The sequence below is a fragment of the Equus przewalskii genome, chromosome 2, assembly GCF_037783145.1.
Source record: "Equus przewalskii isolate Varuska chromosome 2, EquPr2, whole genome shotgun sequence".
Classification (NCBI taxonomy): domain Eukaryota; kingdom Metazoa; phylum Chordata; class Mammalia; order Perissodactyla; family Equidae; genus Equus; species Equus przewalskii.
The window spans coordinates 30,381,210-30,401,541 of NC_091832.1; the positions used below are offsets into that span (position 1 = coordinate 30,381,210).

Sequence of the window (20,332 nt, forward strand, 5' to 3'; positions counted from 1 at the left end):
ATCTTTGACCTTGTTATGAAAAGAAGTTAATCTGGTCAATTTGCTATTTACCTGAGGGGTATCTCAAGGGTCACAAGGATTTTCGAGGTTGTTTTACAGAAGAAAAAGAATGCCTTCAAGGATCACCAGATAACCAGCCCCCAGCTGCCTTGACCCCAGAGGTCAGATTGCCGAGGGGCTTCTCTGGAGTGAAAGAAACGTGGATTACCCCTTTGTTTCTCCAAAACTCCTCCTGCCAAGCCCCTTAGCTCTACAAACCCCCTACTTTCTTCTCTTGTTAAGGCATATTTGAGAGAACCTGTCCTCTGGCCCACCTTCCGTTTTGGCCAATTCGAATAAGCCTTTCTCCATCTCTAAGCACCTGTCTCAGTGACTGGCTTACTGTGCATCGGGCACACAAACTGGAGACTAAGACAGCTGGTATCACTATCACAGACAAGAGAAACCCAATGGAAAGATTAGCAAAGACTTGACCAGCATTTCAAAGAAGAAGCTATCAACAAGTGCCAAGATGCTGAACCTCGCCAGGAATCTGGGAAGTACCAGCTAAGATCACAAGATACCAATTTACATCTACTAGACTATTGAAAATTAGGAAGTCTGGTCATACAAAGTCTTGTTGAAGATGTGGCTCAACCAGAACTGTCATATATTGTTTGCAGGAGAGTAAATTGGTACACACGCTTTGGAAAACAATTTGGCATTATGGAATAAAATTAATGATGTGCCAACTTCATGACCCAGCATTGCCACTCTAAACTCTTGCATGCGTAGACCAAGAAACACATATGAAATATTTGTAGCAATATTATTCCTACTGGAAAAAATTAGATATAATGGAAATGTCCATAACTTGGATAATAGATAGATTGTAATATGTTTTAAAAGTGGAATATTATGCAGAAGGAAATAGAATTAAGTACAGCTACATGCGACAAAATAGATGAAACTTAGAAATATAAAATTGAATGAAAAAAACAAGTTGTAGAACACTTTGTGTGGTATGAGCTCATGTATTAAAAGCTGAAAAAAAAACTAGAAAAACTAACGTATTATTTTAGGGGAGCATACATTTATGATAAAATTATTTTACTTATTTATTTTAAAGATTGGCACCTGAGCTAACAACTGTTGCCAATCTTCTTTTTCTTTTTTTGCTTTTTCTCCCCAAATCCCCCCAGTACATAGTTGTATATTTTTCAGTTGTGGGTCCTTCTACTGGTGGCATATGGGACGCCGCCTCAACATGGCCTGATGAGTGGTGCCTTGTCCGCGCCCAGGATCTGAACCCGCAAAACCCTGGGCCGCCGAAGTGGAGTGCGTGAACTTAACCACTCAGCCACGGGCCCTAAAATTATTTTTTAAATGAGGAACATGTAGGAAAGTGGTTCCCTCGTGAGGGACAGGACGGAGGGTGAGATAGAGAGCACAGAAGTAGATTATTAAGCAGTGTTAGTAACGCTCCAACTCTTCAGTTGAGTTGGGGCATGTTCAGAGCTATTTTTAAAAATGCTACATATTTTTTTTGGTGTTTTACAAATATAACACAATATGGGGGAGAAAAACTTCTAGCCGTGTGGTTAGATTGTTGACAAAACAACTTCTTAAGAACTGGAACACAAAAAGACAATGGAGTCATATTTTCAAAGTGTTGAAGGGAAAGAACGTTGAAACCAGAATTTTATCTGTAGTTACACTGTCATTTAAGTATTAGAGTAAAATAAATATTTATTCAAGGCCTCAGAAATGTTGCCACATAAGGACCGTCTTTGAAATCACTCCTGAAGTAAGTATAAAGCAAGAAGAGAACTGAGTCCAGGACAAAGCAAGGAGCTATGAGGAGCAAAGGTGAATAAATAACTTAATAAACTTCCTTAGTGTCTAAATAAATTGTGATCTCCCCATCCAACAAAAAAAAGTTATGGACTCTAGAACTAAAACTCTTTGTACTCTTATCTGGTAATCAGAGAAATGCAAATTAAAACAATTGGCTAATAGTTTACATCCACAATACTGCCAAAAATTAGAAACTCAATGTAATTCAAAGGACTGGTAAGGAAGGGAGGAAACAGGATTTTCCACAAATTGCCGATGGAGGAATAAGTTATGTGTACTTTTTCCCTGGAAGGCCTTTTGGTTGTACTTAGTCAAATTAAGTATATCTATGTTTGTCCTATGACTCAGCGATTCTACTCCTGAGTATGTTAACCATCCCACTTCCCCCCGCACCCCCAAAATACCAAAAAGGCCTCTCACCCAGATCCATAAGGTATATGTCTGCGAAAGTTGATTTCACGTTGTGTATGTGGTTGGAACTGGAGGCAAACTGTGTGTCCATCATTAAGGAGATGGATGAGAAAAATGTGGCATTTCGTGGACCTCTGTGCAGTGGTCAGAAATAATGCACTGGATTTACACTCAGCAATATGGTTAGAGCTTTAAAAATATGTTCAGTGAGAAAAGTAAGAAACAAAATATCTGTATCACATTTATGTAAAATTTATGAAAATTCAAAACATTTATTCTTAACACTGCTGTATATATATATATTTTTAAAGATTTTATTTGTTTCCTTTTTCTCCCCAAAGCCCCCCAGTACATAGCTGTATATTCTTCGTTGTGGGTCCTTCTAGTTGTGGCATGTGGGATGCTGCCTCAGCGTGGTTTGATGAGCAGCGCCATCAACGTTCGAACCAACAAAACACTGGGCCACCTGCAGCGGAGCCCGCGAACTTAACCACTCGGCCACGGGGCCAGCCCTGTATATTTTTTGAAGACACATTCATTCAATCGTGTATTCGATGAGTATTTTTTTTAATACTTACTATGTGTCAGTTACCACTCGACATTGGGATTATAGTAGCAAACAAAACAAAATTCTAGTTTTTCTGGAATTTATATTTTACTAGAAGGAGACAGATAATAAGGAAAAATAAATGAGGAGGGCAGGGTGGTCATGGGGGAGATGTGCTGTTTCATAAAGGGCGGCCAGGGAAGTCCCCGCTGGTAAGGTGACCTTTGAGCCGAGGCCTACTTTCAGAGGAGGAGCAAAGTTGTGGCTATGCGGGGGAAGAGAATTCCAGCAAAGAGAACAGTAGGTACAAAGGTCCTGAGGTGGGAGTGTGTTTGGCATGTTCTAGAAACATTAAGGAGGCCAGCATGTGGCTGGAGTAGGGTGAGAGAGGGAGTTACAGGAAGTGAAGGAAGTTGTGGTGGGCGCAGTCGGCATTTATGATTTTCCTTAGACTGAAAGGAGAATCAATTAGAGGCTTTTTAGCAGAAGAGTGAAATGATCTGGCTCAGTTTTTTTTATTGGGGTCATAATAGTTTATAGCATTGCAAAATTTCAGTTGCACCTTATTGTCAGTCACCGTATATACGTGTCCCTTCACCCTTTATGCCCACGCCCCACGCCCCTTCCCCTCTGGTAACCACTAATCTGTTCTCTTTGTCCTTGTATTTGTTTATCTTCTACATATGAGTGAAATCATATGGTGTTTGTCTTTCTCTGTCTGGCTTATTTCGCTTAACATAATACCCTCAAATTGCACCCATGTTGTTGCAAATGGGACGATTTTGTCTTTTTTATGACTGAGTACTATTCCATTATATATATACCACATCTTCTTTATCTATTCATCAGTCGATGGGCACCTAGTTTGCTTCCATGTCTTTTTCTTTTTTTGAGGAAGATTAGACTAGAACAGATGGTGACTAGAATAGGGTGGTAGAAGAGATGTGAAAGGCTAGTCTTCAAAGGAAAAAAAGAAAAGCTTCAAGAGAATATCTTTAAGGACTAGGCATAGGGAAAACTTCTTTAAACAAGATATTTTACAAAGTGCTACCCATAAAAGAAAGAAATTGATAAATCTGACTATATTCAAGTAAAGACATTTGTTCATCAGAAGATACCACAGAGAGTAAAAACACAATTTGAAACTGGGAGATACAGAATTTAAAAATAGAGCAGACAGGGGCTGGCCCCGTGGCCGAGTGGTTAAGTCCGTGCGCTCCGCTGCAGGCGGCCCAGTGTTTCGTTGGTTCGAATCCTGGGCACGGAAATGGCACTGCTCATCAAACCACGCTGAGGCAGCATCCCACATGCTACAACTAGAAGGACCCACAATGAGGAATATACAACTATGTACCGGGGGGCTTTGGGGAGAAAAAGGAAAAAATAAAATCTTTAAAAAAAAAAAATAGAGCAGACAATTTACTAATGGATGGGTGTGAGGGAAATGGAGGAATCGAGGATGTTGCTGAAGGTTTTGGCCTGAGCAACTGGAAGAATGGAGTTGCTTTTCTCTGGGTGGGAAAGACTGGGAGAGGAGTAGCTTTAGGTGGAAAAAACAAGAGTTTGCTTTGGGCCGTGTTTGAGATGCCTGTTACACGTCCAAGTGGAGATCTCAAGTGGTCTCTTGGCCGTTTACGTCTAGAATTCAAGGAGAGGTCTGATGACACACATTTGGGAGTTGCAGCATATAGGTGGTGTTTAAATCACGGGATGAGAAGTCACTGAGGGAGTGAGCACAGACAGCAAAGAAGACTGAGCCCAAGCCCCGAGGCACTGGGTTATTTAGAAGTAGGGAAGGTGATTACCAAGGAGACGGGAAAAGTACTCAGGTTGGAAGAGAACCAAGAAAGGGCGGGGTCCTGGAGGTCAAGCAAGAAAATATTTCTAGAAGGAAGGAGTGATAGGCTAAGATGAGCCAGGAGGACTAAGCAGATAAGGATAGTTTAGCGCAATGATGGTGTTGAAACCTCACTGGAGAGGGCTCTGGAGAGACCAGGAAGAGAAAAAGTGGATAAAACAAGTAGGGACAACAGTTTTGTTTTTTTTTTAATGGGGTGGAAAATTCAAGGACTTTATTTCTGGTCACCACTCTTCTCTCTTGATCCAAACGGTGATATAAAAAGAATAGAAACACACAAAAATCAGTCCATGAGATTAGCAGCTAACTCCCCTCCCTCCCTCATTCACTATCAAATCAAGACACGTGGTTGAAGTTTAATTGATGTTTATCCTCCGCAATTCCTGCTTCCCGCTGTGTCCAAATTCTGCTCTTCCCTGAAGCCTCCACCAACAGGTTGGGGAGAGGGAGGTGGGCCTTGGAGAAGCCTGTGTGTGGCAGCTTAGTCCTCTGAGAACAGGTGGGGTGGAGACATGGGCTGGACTGCCATCGTTCCTCTCTCTTCCAGCTTTCTTTTTGGCCCCACTCAGGCCCCCTGACCCACCAACATGATCGGCCTGTGCCCAGCACCGTGGTGCTTTTCTTTCTCACCTCTCCAGCCCCTGTGAGGCTGCCAAACCTCGATGGCCCTTACATCAAGTCGCCTCTGCCTTAGGATACAGCTCCTTCCTTTGACAGATGTTCTCTGCCAGGACCCCAACCTCCACACACCCCAACCTGGAGGAGTTAGAGGCTAGAGATTTGGCACGGGGTGCGGGGGGGGGAGGGCGGTTTAGCCCACGTCTCCCTCCAGGTGGGCAATCAGCACCATCATGACAGCTTGCCCCACCGCCCCAGCACCTCCAGATGTGACAGCTCAGACAACACAGACTCCATTGCTACGGAGATAAAGCCACCTGCAGTGAAAGGCAGAACCCAGCCGCCACCTGTACCACTGCGCTTCACTGCCCACTGTCCCTCCTTGCGTTAGAAGGGCACAGGCTGTGCCTGCCAGTGTGCCTATTGCCAAACTGGACCAGGATGCACTTCATGTAGCAGGACAGTCATATGCGCAGGATCCCAGCTCCTGATCCCCTTGAAATGAAGCGCCAATGGCCAGACCATCCAGCAAGCTGTGTGCCAGGTCAGCAGCCATATTCAGGTTCCCCGATACACGCAGGTCTGAACCTGTTTTTCCCCCTTCAGAATTGTGAGGTCTCCACGGCCCATCTTTGGGTCTGTGCTCCCTCCTCTCCTCTTCCACGACCCCCCGCTTCCTTTTCTTCTTCCTCTGAGCTCTGCTTCTCCTTCGAAGGACGCTCTTGTCTTCCACGTGTGACCGTGAGCGTGTGCATGTCCTCCTGTCACGCGTCTCACAAATTTCTCCACCACAAGAGAAGCAACAGTTCCACCGAGGACCCACAGTCCCGTGGACAGATGGGGCCCTCCCACAGTGCTCCAGGGGGTGGTGAGAATGAGGCTCCGGGGCAGGAGCGCTGAGTTGCAGGCAAGCATCTCCCAGGAGCCCACTCGAAGCAAAACAGAGCAAAATCTAGAGCAGAGGGCGATGCCAGGAGTTTGACTCCACAGGAGTAAAGAAGAGGATGAAAAATGGAGCTACAGAGTCAGCACTGTGGCCTCCAGAGTCCAGGTCCTTCCTGATGCCAGGAGCCCCTGACTCCCCACAGCCTCCATGACTGTCCTCGTGGCCATGGCCATGTCCTCTGTGGTAGAGGCTCTCGTGGGAGTGGCCATGGTGCACATCCTCATGCGAATGTCCGCGATTGTGACCATGAGTATGTACATGCCAGATGCCCTAATGAAGGTGACCCATGGCCACAGGCATGGCTGTGTCCATGGTAGAAATCCACACGTGAGTGCCTGTGGCTGCAGCCATAGGGGTCCTCACGCAGGTCCTTGCACAGGTTGCCATGACCTTCGTGTCCAGCCACCAGCAGCCCCAAGACTGCCCAGGACAGCCATCCCAGCACACCCAGTGGGGACCCCGGGCCTCTGGCCACCTCACAGACCAGTAGGACAGAGGCAGTGACTCCACTTGACCCTCAACTCTATATCTATGCGGGGTCTGCTTTATTCCACTCATGCCCTCTGTCCACTTCTATGGGCCTCTCCTCCATTCCATTCTGTCCCCACCCACAGTGTTCCCAAGACTCTTCCCGACATGGCAGTTTTGAAGCATTTTGCCATCAAGAAAAGCAGAGGGGTCGCGCAGTGCCTGGAGGGGCCATTTCATCAATGGAAAGTTTTTGTTTGTTTTTAGTATGAGACAAATTGAAGAAATTAAAGGGAGTGTCTATGGTGGAGAAGAAATGTAGAAGCGGGGATTCAGGATGAAGTGGAAAAATGATTAAACAAGAGGGGCTCTGTATGGTCAAGATGCAGGGTGCCCCTGAAGGGAGAGAAGGGTAGAAGTCTCTGTGCTGGGGGCCGGGCAGTGGGGGAAAGCAGATAGAACAGAACAAACATCACAGTCTTCTTCTTCTTCTTTTTTTTTTGGTGAGGAAGATTGTCCCTGAGCTAACAGCTGAACCAGTCTTCTTCCATTTTGTATGTGGGATGCTGCCACAGCATGGCTTGATGAACAATGCGTAGGTTTGCGCCCAGGATCCGAACCTGCCAACCCCGGGCCACTGAAGCAGAGCATGAGAACTTAAGCACTTTCACCAGTGGGCTGGCCCCCACCGTGCTCTTCTCCCCTCTGGTCTTTATCATGCAGAGCAAACTGCCCAGTTCACAGATTCGTCCATTCAAGGTTGTGAATACTCATACACTGATGTTTTTTCTCTCTTTTACTCCCATGTGACTCCCAAGGCAGGAACTGGAAAGCTGGAAAGAATGAATAAACTGGTCGTTGTATTTCTCTGACATGAAGGAAGCCACTGCAGCATTCTTTAAGAGCATCAGGGGGCCCAGGTAAAATTCATTTAAGAGATTGAGTTTGAGCTGGGAAGGGACCTTGGGCTGTAATTGGACATAGGGCTTCCTATGGCTAGAGAATTGAAGGCCAGTCTTGTTTTCACCTGTTTCTCCCAAAGTGGGCAGACAGAGTCTGGGGCAGTAGTATCTGCTGAGCCACAGCAGTTTGCTTCTTTGCCAGGAAATGTTCTATGCAAGGGATGGGTGTCCTGAGACAAAGGCCTACAGAGCTGGGACAATGCCCCCAGTGTGTGCTCCCACCCAGTGGGCCTGAGACGATTCCTGGAGACATTTTTGTTGGGTTACTGCACACCCACAAATAGCTACTTAAAAAAAGGAAAAGAACAAAACTTGACAATTAGTGGGTTTCTTAGAAAAGGCATTTTAAAACTAACAGATACACAGATGCGCCTGTTGCTTCTTGCGATAGACTGTAAATTGTTCCCCCAGCCTCCGGTCTCGCCCACGCCAAACCATTCTGCACATTGTAGGACTAATCTCCTTAAGGCACAGATCTGATCTTGTCACTTCAATAGTCAAGCACCTTCAGTGGCTCCCCACTGCCTTTAAAATAGTCAAGTACTGAAGATCCTTCATCCTGGAGCCTGTCTTCTCTTCCCAGCCCATCTCCCACTGCTCCCTTGGACGTCTGCTAAACTGAAGCTTCTCTCTCGAGCTCGTGTCTCTTCTTTATCTCTCTTCCTCTCTTCCCTCTCTTCCCCTGACTCACTCCTACTCAATTTTTACTCTTAGTTTAGATGTTATTTCTCCTGGGGCGCTTTCTTCCCAACCTCTGGGCTGAGCTAAGTGCAAGAGGCTTACATAACACCCTGAACTCTTTCCTATCACAAAAATCACCATTCTGTATTGTATTTGTTTAGTTGTTTGTCTTCCCTGCTATGCAATAAGTTCTGTGAGGTCAGGGACCATATCTCTCTTGCTCACAGTTGTATCTCCAGTGCCTGGTATGCACTTACGAATGTAAGCAAGAAAGAAGGAGCAAGTGGACTGAGCATTCTGCCTTGACTCCAAAGTTCTCCTCTTGCTTTTCTTTCCCCCTTGTGACCTGTCCTCGCCGCAATTCTTACCTATAAAATTTCTACCCAAACCACTCATATTCAGTCACTCAGTTTAGGAGAAAGTTGACGTTGCAGCAAAGCAGGGAAAGGATGGTCTTCTCAAAAAATAGTGCTGGGTCAACTGGATATCTAGATGGAAAAAAATGAATCTGGACCCCTACCTCATACAAACACCAAAATCAATCTTAGATGGATGGCTTATTTAAATATAAACAATAAAACAATAAGACTTTTGGGAGAAAACATAGGAGAAAAATCTTCATAATTTCTTTAGGTAGGCAAAGATATCTTAAACAGGATACAAAGAGCACTGATTATAAAGGAAAATATTGATAAACTAGCATTCAGGTAAAAACCTGTTTTCATTAAAACATACCAATAAGAGATTTAGAAAGGCAGACACAGAACAGAAAAATAATAGAGAAAATCAATGAAATCAAAAAAGTTGGTTCTTTATAACAATCAATAAAATTGATAAACCTTTAGGTGGACAAACCAAGAAAAACAATAGAGAAAAGACTCAAATTACTCAAATCAGGAATGAAACAGGAAACATCATTACTGACCTTTCAGAAATAAAAAGAATAATAAGGGAATACTATGAAAAATTGTATGCCAACAAACTAGCTAACCTAAATGAAGTGGACAAATTCCAAAAAAACACAAATTACCAAACTGACTGAAGAAATAGAAAATCTCAATAGACCTATAACAAGTAAAGTGATTGAATTAGTAATAATAATTTAAAAAAAAAAGACTTCCAACAAAGAAAAGCCGAGATCCAAACAGTCAGACAGCTTCACTGCTAAATTCTACCAACTGTTGCAAGAATTAACACCAAGCCTCCCAAAAAATAGAAGAGGGAACACTTCCCAACTCATTCTATGAGGCTAGTATTACTCTGATACCAAAACCAGACAAAGACATCACAAGAAAAGACAATTGTAGACCAATATTTCTCAAAATTTAGATGCAAAAATCCTCAGCGAAATACTGCGAAAAGAATCCAGCACCATATAAAAAGAATCTCACACCAGGACTAAGTGAGATTCATCCCAGGAATGCAAGATTGGTTTAACATATGAAAATCTATCAATGTAATATACCATATTAATAGAATAAAGGACAAAAGCAGTATGATCATCTTATAGGTGCAGAAAAATCATTTGACAAAATCCAACTCCTCCTTCTGATAAAGACACTTCTGCTGGGAATAGAAGTGAATTTCCTCAACCTAACAAAGGCCATCTAGGAAAAACCCACAGAGAACATCATACTTAATGGTGAAAGACTTGTTGCTTCCCCCTAAGATGAAGACGACGACAAGGGTCTGCTCCTACCACTCCTATTCAAAATAGCACTGGAAATTCCAGCCTGAGCAATTAGGCAAGAAAAAGAAATAAAAAGCATCCAAATTGTAAAGGAAGAGGTAAAATTATCTCTATTCACAGATGACATGATCTTATATGTAGAAACTCTAACGATCTTACACAAAAACACCATTAGAGCTAATAAACAAATTCAGCAAAGTTGCAGGATACAAAATCAACACACAAAAATCAGTTGCATTTCTATATACTAATGATGAACAACCTGAAAAGGAAACTAAGAAAACAATTCCAGGGGGCCAGTCCGGTGGCGCAGTGGTTAGGATCACATGTTCTACTTCAGCGGCCCAGGGTTCACTGGTTCAGATCCCGGGTGTGGACATGGCACCACTTATCAGGCCATGCTGAAGCAGGCATTCCACATATAAAGTGAAGGAAGATGGGCACAGATGTTAGCTCAGGGCCAGTCTTCCTCAGCAAAAAGAGGAGGATTGGCGGCAGATGTTAGCTCAGGGCTAATCTTCCTCAACAAAAAGAAAGAAAGAAAGAAAGAAAGAAAGAAAGAAAACAATTCAATTTATAACAGCATTGAAAAAAGTAAAATACTTAGGAATAAATCTAACAAAAAAAGTGAAACACTTGCACAATGAAAACTAAAAAATTCCATTGAAAAAAATTAAAGACAACCAAAATAAACGGAAAGACATTCCATGTTCATGGATCAGAAGACTTAATATTATTAAGATGGCAATATTCCCTAAAATGATCTACAGGTTCAATGCAATCCCTATCAAGATATCAGCTGCCTTTTTTTGCAAAATCAGCAAGTTAATCTTAAAATTAATATGGAGATATAAGGAACCCGGAATAGCGAAAATATCTTGAAAAAGAAAAAAAAAGATGGAGGGCTGGACAAAGTAGGAGGACTCATACTTCCAGATTTCAAAACTTAACTACATAACAAGACACTGGGGCACTGGCATAAGACTAGAAATATTGACCAATGGAATAGAATTCAGCATCCAGAAATAAACTCTTATATTTATGGTCAATTAATTTTTTTTTTTGAGGAAGATTAGCCCTGAGCTAACATCTGCTGCCAATCCTCCCCTTTTTGCTGAGGAAGACTGGCCCTGAGCTAACATAGGTGACCATCTTCCTCTACTTTATGCGTGAGATGTCTGCCACAGCATGGTTTGACAAGCGGTACCATGTCTGCACTCGGGATCTGAACCCGTGAACCCTGGGCTACTGAAGCGGAACGTGCGCACTTAACTGCTGAGCCACTGGGCCAGCCCCTGGTCAATTAATTTTTGATAAGAGTACTAAGACAATTCAATGGGGAAAAATAGTCTTTTCAACAAGTAGTGCTGGGACAATTGGATATCCACATGCAAAAGAATGAAGTTGGACCCCTATCTCACACCATATACAAAAATTAATTCAAAATGGGTCATATACCTGAATTTAAGAGCTAAAACCATAAAACTCTTGCAAGAAAATAAAAGAGTAAATCTTCATGTTCTTGGATTAAGCAGTGATTTTTTAGATATGACACCAAAAGTGCAAGTGACAAAAGAAAAATATAGGTAAATTGGGCTTCATCAAAATTAAAACTTTTGTGTTTCAAAGGACACCATCAAGAAAGTGAAAAGAGAGCCCACAGGGTGGGAGAAAATGTTTGCAAATCATACCTGATAAGGGACTTGTAACCAGACTATACAAAGAACTCTTATAACTCAACAATAAAAAACCCCCAAATAACCCAAGTTAAAAATGGGCAAAGGATTTTAATTGGCATTTCTTAAAAAATAATACAAAAATGGCCAATATGCACATAAGACAATACTCAACATCATTAGTCGTTAGGGAAATTCAAATTGAAACCACAATGAAATACCACTTCATAACCATAGGTGTAGGATGGCTATAATCACACAGGGGGACAATAAAATGTTAGCAAGTATGTGGAGCAACTGGAACCCTCATACACTGTGTGTGGAAATATAAAATGGTGCAGCCACTTCAGAAAACAGTTTGGCATTTCCTCAAACGATTAAACAGAGCTATCACGTTACGCAGCAATTCTATTTCTAAGATACATGCCCAAGAGAATTGAAAACTTATGTCTGCACCAAATTTGTATGTGAATGTTCACAGAAGCATTATTCATAATAGCAAAAAGTAGAAACAACCCAAATGTCCTTCAACAGGTGAATGGATAAACAAAATGTTGTATGCCCATACCATGGAGTATTGTTCAGCCATAAAAAGGAATGGAGTACTGCTCATACTATGACATTGATGAACCTTGAAAACATTAAGCTAAGGGAAAGAAACAGTCTAAAAAGGCTACATATTGCCTCGCTCCATTTGTATGACATGTCCCGAATAGGCAAATCCATAGGGACAAAAAGCAGATTAGTGGTTGCCAGGGGCTGGCGAGGGGGGCAATGGGAAGTGTCTGCTAATGGACATAGAGTTTCTTTTTGGGGTGATGAAAATTTTCTGGAATTTGCTAGCGGTGATGGCTGCACAAATCCATGAATATACCAAAAATCACTGCATTGTATACTTTAAAATGGTGAACTTGATGGTGTGTGAATTATATCTCAAAAAAGCGTTGATTTAAATAAAGGCGAGCCACAGGACGACAAAGGACTTACATCCAAAATGTATGCAAAACTCCTACAAATCAATAAGGAAAAAAGAAGACAACCAAATAAACGAATGGACAGAAATAGAAGAGTGACTTCATAAAGGATGACATCTAAATGGCCAATAAACATGAAAAAGTGATCGGTTCCATCAACCATCAGGGAACACAGGTTAGAACCACAATGAGAGACCACGGCACACACGTCAGAATGACTGAAATTCAAGATTCTGAAAATGTCCTAGTATTTGATTCCACTGGAATAACTGGAACTCTCGTATCCTGCTGGTGGGAAAGTAAATTGGGACAACCCGTTGGAAAACTGTTTGGCACTATTGACTAAGGCTGAATACACACATACCCTGTGACTTAGCAATGATCCTACTGGAAACATTCCCAACAGAAATATACATATGATCACCAAACCCGTTCATAGCAGTATTACTTGTTACAGACCCAAACTGGAAACAACTTTTATGTACACCAAACAGTAGAATGGATAAAAATGTAGTTCTATTCACATATGAAACACTACCACAGTGAGAATGAAAAGATCTTGAACTACCGGTGACAACACGAGCAAAGATGACAAACGCCATTTGTGCAAAAGAAGCCAGAAGCAAGAGTTTACACTATAATTCTACTTACAGACGAGATTCTTCTGTGGTGGTAAAAGTAAGGATGGTGGCTATGCTTTGTGGGAGGCGAGGAGCGGAGGAAGAGGAAATGGGAGGCTTCCGGGATGCTCGTAATGCTTTATTTCTTCATTTTCAGACTGGTTACACAAGTGTGTTCAGTCTGTGAACATTTTTCAAGCTGCAACACACATTGTACTTCAATGAAAAAAGCTTTACTTAAAAAAATCCTACCCATTCTTCCAGGTTCTTACAAAATATTCCCTCATTAACATCCACAAAGTCCCTGGGATATGTGTAACTGAAGGCAATCTACCGTCTCTACGACCCCACAGCACTTTGTGGGTCCTCTTATCACTTAGCCTCACCTGGAAGCATCTGTATGGAAAGAACGAGAGCTTTGGAGACCTGGGTACCAGAGCCAGCCACTTCTCAGATGGGTGGCCATGAGCAAGTCCCCCACAGCTGTATGGTTCTTAGCGACAAGCAGCAGGAAGTGACTGCTGATTTAAGCAGAAAAGGGAACCAGGTAGTTGCTGGAAGCTCCAGAAGGCCAGAACCAGGCTCAGAGGTCTGCTGCCAGGTATGATGCAGAAAATCATACTGAAGAACTGGTTGGGTCCAGACACCATGGCTGCTTTGTCAGGCATAGGTCACATGGCCAACTCCATAGCCACTGGGTCTGGACTCAAGAATGACCCCAAAACTACTGTTAGAACCCTTGATGTCACTGCCTCTGGAAATGGAGGATGCCAACACACCTGCCACCAGAGCAGATTCTGTACAGTTCCCATCCCACGATGTCATCAGCTTCTGGATTCAAAGTCCGTGGCAGGAGTATCTGATTGGCAGAGCCCACGTCAGGCGCCCTCACCCTAGCTGCAAGAGACTCTGGGAACATGAGTGTCTGGCCTTTCTTGCTTTTATAGCAGGAGATAGTTCTGTCTCTTCAAGTAGAGGACTCAAACAGGAGAATGGTCACCAAAAGAATGACAAATGTCCATGCTGTCACCTAAGGACAAGTTATCTCCCTGCACCTGTTTCCTCATCCAAAAAATAGGAATAATGATGGCTCCCATGCATGGGAGTTGTAATGGTTAAAGGAGCTGGGGGGATAAAGGGCCCATCAGATGCCCAGCACACAGTAGGAGCTTAGTTAAGAGTAAACATCATTATTGTTGATTTGGGTTCCAGTTTAATGTCTCCTACAATCCCAGGGGTCCCCAAACCTTGGCATCTCAGTGACTCGTGTTAACTGTAGGCCGTGAAATGGGATTCCTTTTGTCATATTTTATCAAGTTAACAAGTTTCCTAACTCACAGAGAGGTCTTTGATAGCCGCCCACCCTTCCCACCATCCTTTAGAAGTGAGAACGCCACCTCTGAAAAGGCTGCGGCTTCCCCTCGGGACCCTCTTCCCATTGTCAGGGAAAGGACGTCTTCAAAAAGGTATTTGTGAGCCCTAAACTCGACTGAAATCAACTCAACAAATGTTTGCTTTAAACCTTTTTATTTTTAGACATTTTCCTTTAAGCGTTTAACATCTTTTATTGATTCACTGGCCGAGTGAGGCAGCATCTGCTCAGTTAGGGAAGGCACCGTGTTGCAAGATCCCTGTCGCCGGAGAGCAGCTGAGCGTCCCCGGGAGCAGGGACCGCCACCGACTGTGCTTAGTAGCACCTCAACCTGCACATAGGAGCCTGAAAGGGTGTTTACTGAGTTAGCGTCATTAGTTAAAAACAAAACACCAAAACCCTTCGATTCGCCTCCCCCTCATCTCTCCACATCCCCCTCTTTCCTCCATTTACAAGCTTTCATTCAGCAAAAGAACATACACTAGAGGAAAATTCCTCTAATAATTCCAGGAAGATTCCAGCGTGGGCAGAAGAGTCTGGTTTTAGGGCTGAACCATTCCAAACAATTTTGTTTTTAAAGCAGATTATGTTTGGGAAACATATTTCTTTGGGGCTTGAGGCCTTAAAGAAATGGCTTTGCTCTGTCCCACCCTTTGCTCCTTGGCCCTACATGGCAGGGGAACACAGCAGGAGTCCTCAGAGCTTGGATGGGTCTAGAGAGGGTTCATTTGGCTACAGTTGTGGAAGCCCAAAGGAGGCTACCGAAGTGGCTTTACCTCCACTTTTGGTTTGGAAACCAGACCTCTGACCCCTACTCAGACATACGGACAAACCGGCCCTCCTTTTGGTCAGCCCATGATCCCAGTTCTTTGAGCCAGGATAGTAGAGAAGAGTTCGATACAACAAAATGATGGACTCTGGAGTCACAGATACCTGGCTTTGAGTCTTGCCTTTGCAACTTACTAGCTGTGTGACTTTGGGCAAGTACTTTTCCTCTTTGAGTCTGAAATTCTCATCTGCAAATGGAAAACATAATACCTCCCAGGGTTACTGGGAAAAATAAATCCTATGAGATAACTTAGAAGCATCTTGCAAAGTGCCTGGTATTTGGTGGATATTTAAACACAGCGGGAGAAAGATGTCCAGGTAGGAAGAATTGCCAGTACTTCTCCAGACATATTCAAGTGAGCATATTCATGGTGAGATGACATGAGCTGTGTGATCCTGGGTCAGTCTTCTGACCTCCCTGACTCTCACTTTCCCCTCACATGGGGATTTCTGATCCCCAAAGGGAGAAGCTCCTAGAATTTGAGGTGAAATGTCAGAATGTGTCACTGTCTGTAGCAGACTAAAGATTTATTACCCTGTTTCCAAGATGCCTCCAATTGTAAGATGCACAATTGATTAAAAAATAGCTTTTTGAGATGGAGGGGAAAAAAAATGCAACTACATTAATGGACTCATCAATTTGCAGACATATTCTGATTTCAGAATCATTAAAATGTGAACAAATGTGTGTCTTGCAACTGAAGAAATATTGTAAAAATAATGCTGGCTCCCATGTACTAAGCATCTGCTGGGCCAGACACTATCGGAGCCGCTTTCCTAAGTCCTCGACTTGTTATAATAATAACAGATCTGCCATGAGGCAGGTGTTACCATTCTCACTTCCTGGTTAGGGAGCCGAATGTGCAGAGGTCAAGTCCCTTTTCCAAGGCCACGAAACCAGGAGGTAGAGCCTAGAAAGCAGGTCTTCTTAATTCCAAAATGCTTTTCCCTCTCAATGAACGGTTCTCCAGGCTAAGGAGTCAAAGAGATCAGCTCTGTGCAGAGAGATGGTTTGTGAGTGTGGTTCTCTGAATATGTCCTGAATCTCTCCAAGGTGACCAGGAAGGGCATGGGTAACATAAACACAGTTGTAATCTAATCAGTCACCAAACACGGGTCCTCGCAGATAAGGTGTTAACCAGAGAATAAGGATTGCCCAGAATCCAGATAGAAGGGAGCCAAGAAATGAGAATGAGTCAGGGTTAGTCCAGCCCCAGAGGGAGAGGAGGGGTCCTAACCAGCCACCAGGCTGGCCCCGGGCCTCTGGACACTGCAATAAGCTTTTGTGCTGGAGGCCATTATTCCTCAAAGTCACTCTATTCTTTCTACTCTGATGCTTTACTAATGAAGTAGAAACCTTTGAGAAGAACTCAGTCTTTCCCATAACCTTTCTTAAAGAGGGAAAAATGTGCTGCCCATTGTCATGAGCCAGCTGGCAGTCATCTGGTCCTGGAACACATTATAAATTATCCAGTTGGTTTTCTGGCTAGTTAGGCCAAGTTAGTTGCCCTGTGCCTGATTATAGGATTGAATATTTTGCTCTGCAAAGCTGTGCATATGGCCCTTACTCTGATATGACCCCACTGGCACACCCTGTTGTGACCCCTGACTCCAGGGCTATCTCTCTGTCTGTCTAGCTATCGTGTTTGGGAGGAGACAGCCAAACCCACATTAGTGGATTCCCAACATAGCTCTACTGCATCAGATGACAAAAGACAGTTCCACAGCTTTTTGGAAGGGTGGCAGCAGGCAGGTGGACGTAGCTGGGGAGCGGCAGGCCAGGATGGGGTTGGGGGTTGCCTGAAGCGTCAGGGATTGCATAAGAGATGCCCCTGTCGACCTGACCGGAAGGAACTCATGGTGAAGCTGCCAGAGGAGAAATGTGCTTCTTGGTCTTGACTGCAGAAGGCTCCTTGGACAGTGGCTGAGATAGCACCAGGGTGGGGTCACCGAGTCTCCACGTGGACGTCAACGGGACTGAAGGTCACAGTTGCAGGGTGCTGGCTGCTGTTGCTGTTTGGGTCCAGGGCAGAAGGGGAGGCTGGCTTGGGGCCCTTGGGCTCCAGCTCCCGCCTGGTCCTCATTTTCCTGTAATGAGATACGCACACACGGCTGAGTCTTCCCCCTTCATGTCCTGGGGAGCAGGCTCTGTGGTTAAGGCTCTGGCGAGGAGACTGATGTAGATCCTCAGCAAATCACGTTGCTTAATTGCCAGCCACAGAACTTTACAACTGGAGGGGAGCTTAGACATCAGCTAGTCTGACCCTTTCATTTTTTGTTTGACCTAGAGTAGATATTTGATTTTATTTTTTTCCTATTAATGAAAGAGTGAAGTGTCAGGTGGCCATATTAAAGATGAAACGAAGATATTACATTTTTCCTGTTCAAAGTTGTAGTGGGAGTTATGTGCCGCTTCATTACCCTTGCTAAGTTTATTGCTAGAAATAATTAGGAACTTTTTACACAGTTGAGAAGAGAATGTACTTAAAACTAAAATCCTATCTTTCATTTCATGTGCCATAAAATTCAATAACTAACAACAACCATTAACGCTAATGTCTACATGAGACTTCATCTCGTTAACCTATCATAATACTTTTTTTAAAATGTCAAATCCTCAGAAAAGTTGCATGACTAGTATAATTAATACCCGAATACCCTTCATGGAACAATTTACCGATTGTTAACAATTTGCCACATTGGCTTTTTTCCTCTCTCTTTCCCCATTTACACACACACACAGTTTTTTTAAAATCATGCACCATCTGTGAGTTAGTCGCAGACATCATGCTACTTCACTCCTAAATACCCCTAAAAACAAGAGCATTCTCCATGTCACCGTAAGACAATGATCACACTTGGAGTCTCCTCCATTTTAAAGGTGACAAAATTGAGGCACAAGAGGTTAAATGACTCGCCTGCTTTTGACAGACCGGAGACTGAAGCCAGGTCTCTCAATTTGCAGCCCAGCCATCGTGGTAAACAGGGCGGGGTGAGCGAGTCTCCATTCAATTACAGCCTGGAAAAGGGGCTCAGAGCTCCAGCAACGAAGGAGAGGAAGGAAGTGTAGACATTGGGGTTTGATGCCACTTCCTGGTTTGGGACAGACCCAAATTGTAATACCCCAAAGACGTTTAAGAATAACTTATTAAATGTTATTATTATTATCACATGTAGTGATGGGAATATTTATTTTCTTTGACACCAGAGGGACTGGGTTTGACTCTCAACTCTGCCAAGGAGCGCTGTGTAACCTGAGGCATGTTCTTTAACCTTTCTGTGCCGTTTCACACCTATAAGATTGCAGATATAGAAGTCCCCACCTTGTGGGGTTGTTGGGAGGATTAAATGAGTTAACACATGGAAGGGGCTTAGAACCATGCCTGGCATACAGTAAGAGGCCAATATAAGTTAGCTACCTTTATGAATAATGTTAACATTACTATAAAAACAAGGCATGGGGGCTGGCCCTGTGGCATAGTGGTTAAGTTCACACATTCCACTTTGGTGGTCCAGGGTTCACAGGTTCAGATCCTGGGTGTGGACCTAGCACTGCTTGTCAAGCCATGCTGTGGCGGCATCCCGCACAGAGTAGAGGAACATTGGCACAGATGTTAGGTTAGCAACAATCTTCCTCAAGCAAAAAGAGGAAGATTGGCAACAGATGTCAGCTCAGGGCCAATCTTCCTCACACACACACAAAAAAACAAAACAAAAAAATCCCCCAAAAAACCACGATGCATGTTTACTTCTCCTAAAAAATAAAAAAGCACATCCCCTACCCCTGCAAAAACTAACCAACCAGCTAACCAACTGGTAATCCCATCGTGCAGACACACTGGTTGTTACCTTGCTGTGTGTCATTTGAACCTTCCTTGGGTACGTGTGTGTGTAACCCACGTGTACGATCATAATGTACATGTTATTTTGTAAGCTTTGACAATATATTGGAAACAGCTTTCCTCTTCAATAAACACACTTATAAGATATCTTTTTCTTAATGGTTTCTAAGTCTTCTCTAATATGGTTGTATTTATAGTCTTCTTGTTTTGATTTCTTGCCTGAAGAGAATAACCTTCGAGCAAAGTTGTGACCTAACGATGCTGACACAGAAGGTGATAACACCACATTTATTCTTTATGCGATCAAACTTTATTATTTTATTCCCTCTTATTTGGTCCCAGAAAGTGGAGTCCAGGTATGTGCATTCCAGTATTTGTCACCTCAAATATTCATGTGGTCCGCTCAATACAACTAGCAGAGGGCTCTCCAAGAGAAAAGGATTGAAACATTCCTCTATTATCCGTAAATCACATATACTTGTTTACCATAGTGCTCAAGGTCATTATCATTATTATATTTAAAAACTAATTCTCTGAGTACAAAATCATTTGGTCCCTGTGAAGTTCCTACAGCAGAACGGATGTCAGGAAAGGACCCACAAAGGGTTAGAGCATTTGACGGTGGACTCAGGGATACAGCTGGGCACGTGACAGGCACCCACACGTTAGTTCCCTTTCATGCTGACATTACTGAAGGGACCAGACTGTCCAAAACCCAGGGCACCCCGTACCTGTTGTACATCTTCAGCAAGATCAGAACCACGGTGAAGATGATGATGACAACCACCACAATGGCAGCGACGATGGCTCCGGAACCTATGAGCAGGAGAGGAGTGGAGTTGGCAGGCGTGCAGAATGAGATGCACACTCAGAGACCAAGAAGGGGGCCCCTACTGTGGTACCTGATATCCCCACTGGGTCAAGGGCAGGAGGGGACAATGCAACGTCCTGGGACACTCCCTGCTGATCTGAGGACAGAGTCCCATCTAGAGGGCACAGGGCT

The 20,332-nt window shown here is 43.5% G+C and overlaps 1 protein-coding gene and 1 pseudogene across 5 annotated transcripts in view; both read right to left on the reverse strand.

The window, feature by feature from the left end:
- Nucleotides 1-5,463: 5,463 nt before the first annotated feature.
- Nucleotides 5,464-13,269, reverse strand: LOC139078970 (zinc transporter SLC39A7 pseudogene; annotated as a pseudogene).
- Nucleotides 13,270-14,797: 1,528 nt separating this feature from the next.
- NCMAP (non-compact myelin associated protein) overlaps nucleotides 14,798-20,332 on the reverse strand; it is a 39,479-nt gene continuing 33,944 nt past the window's right edge. For all 5 annotated transcript variants that reach the window (XM_070597630.1, XM_070597602.1, XM_008511026.2 and 2 more), the window contains 2 exons: nucleotides 20,061-20,145; nucleotides 14,798-17,575 (listed from right to left, as the gene is read on the reverse strand). In XM_070597630.1, coding sequence (XP_070453731.1) covers nucleotides 17,434-17,575; nucleotides 20,061-20,145 — 227 coding nt within the window. In that variant the 3' untranslated portion in view covers nucleotides 14,798-17,433. The remainder of the gene's footprint in view (nucleotides 17,576-20,060; nucleotides 20,146-20,332) is intronic.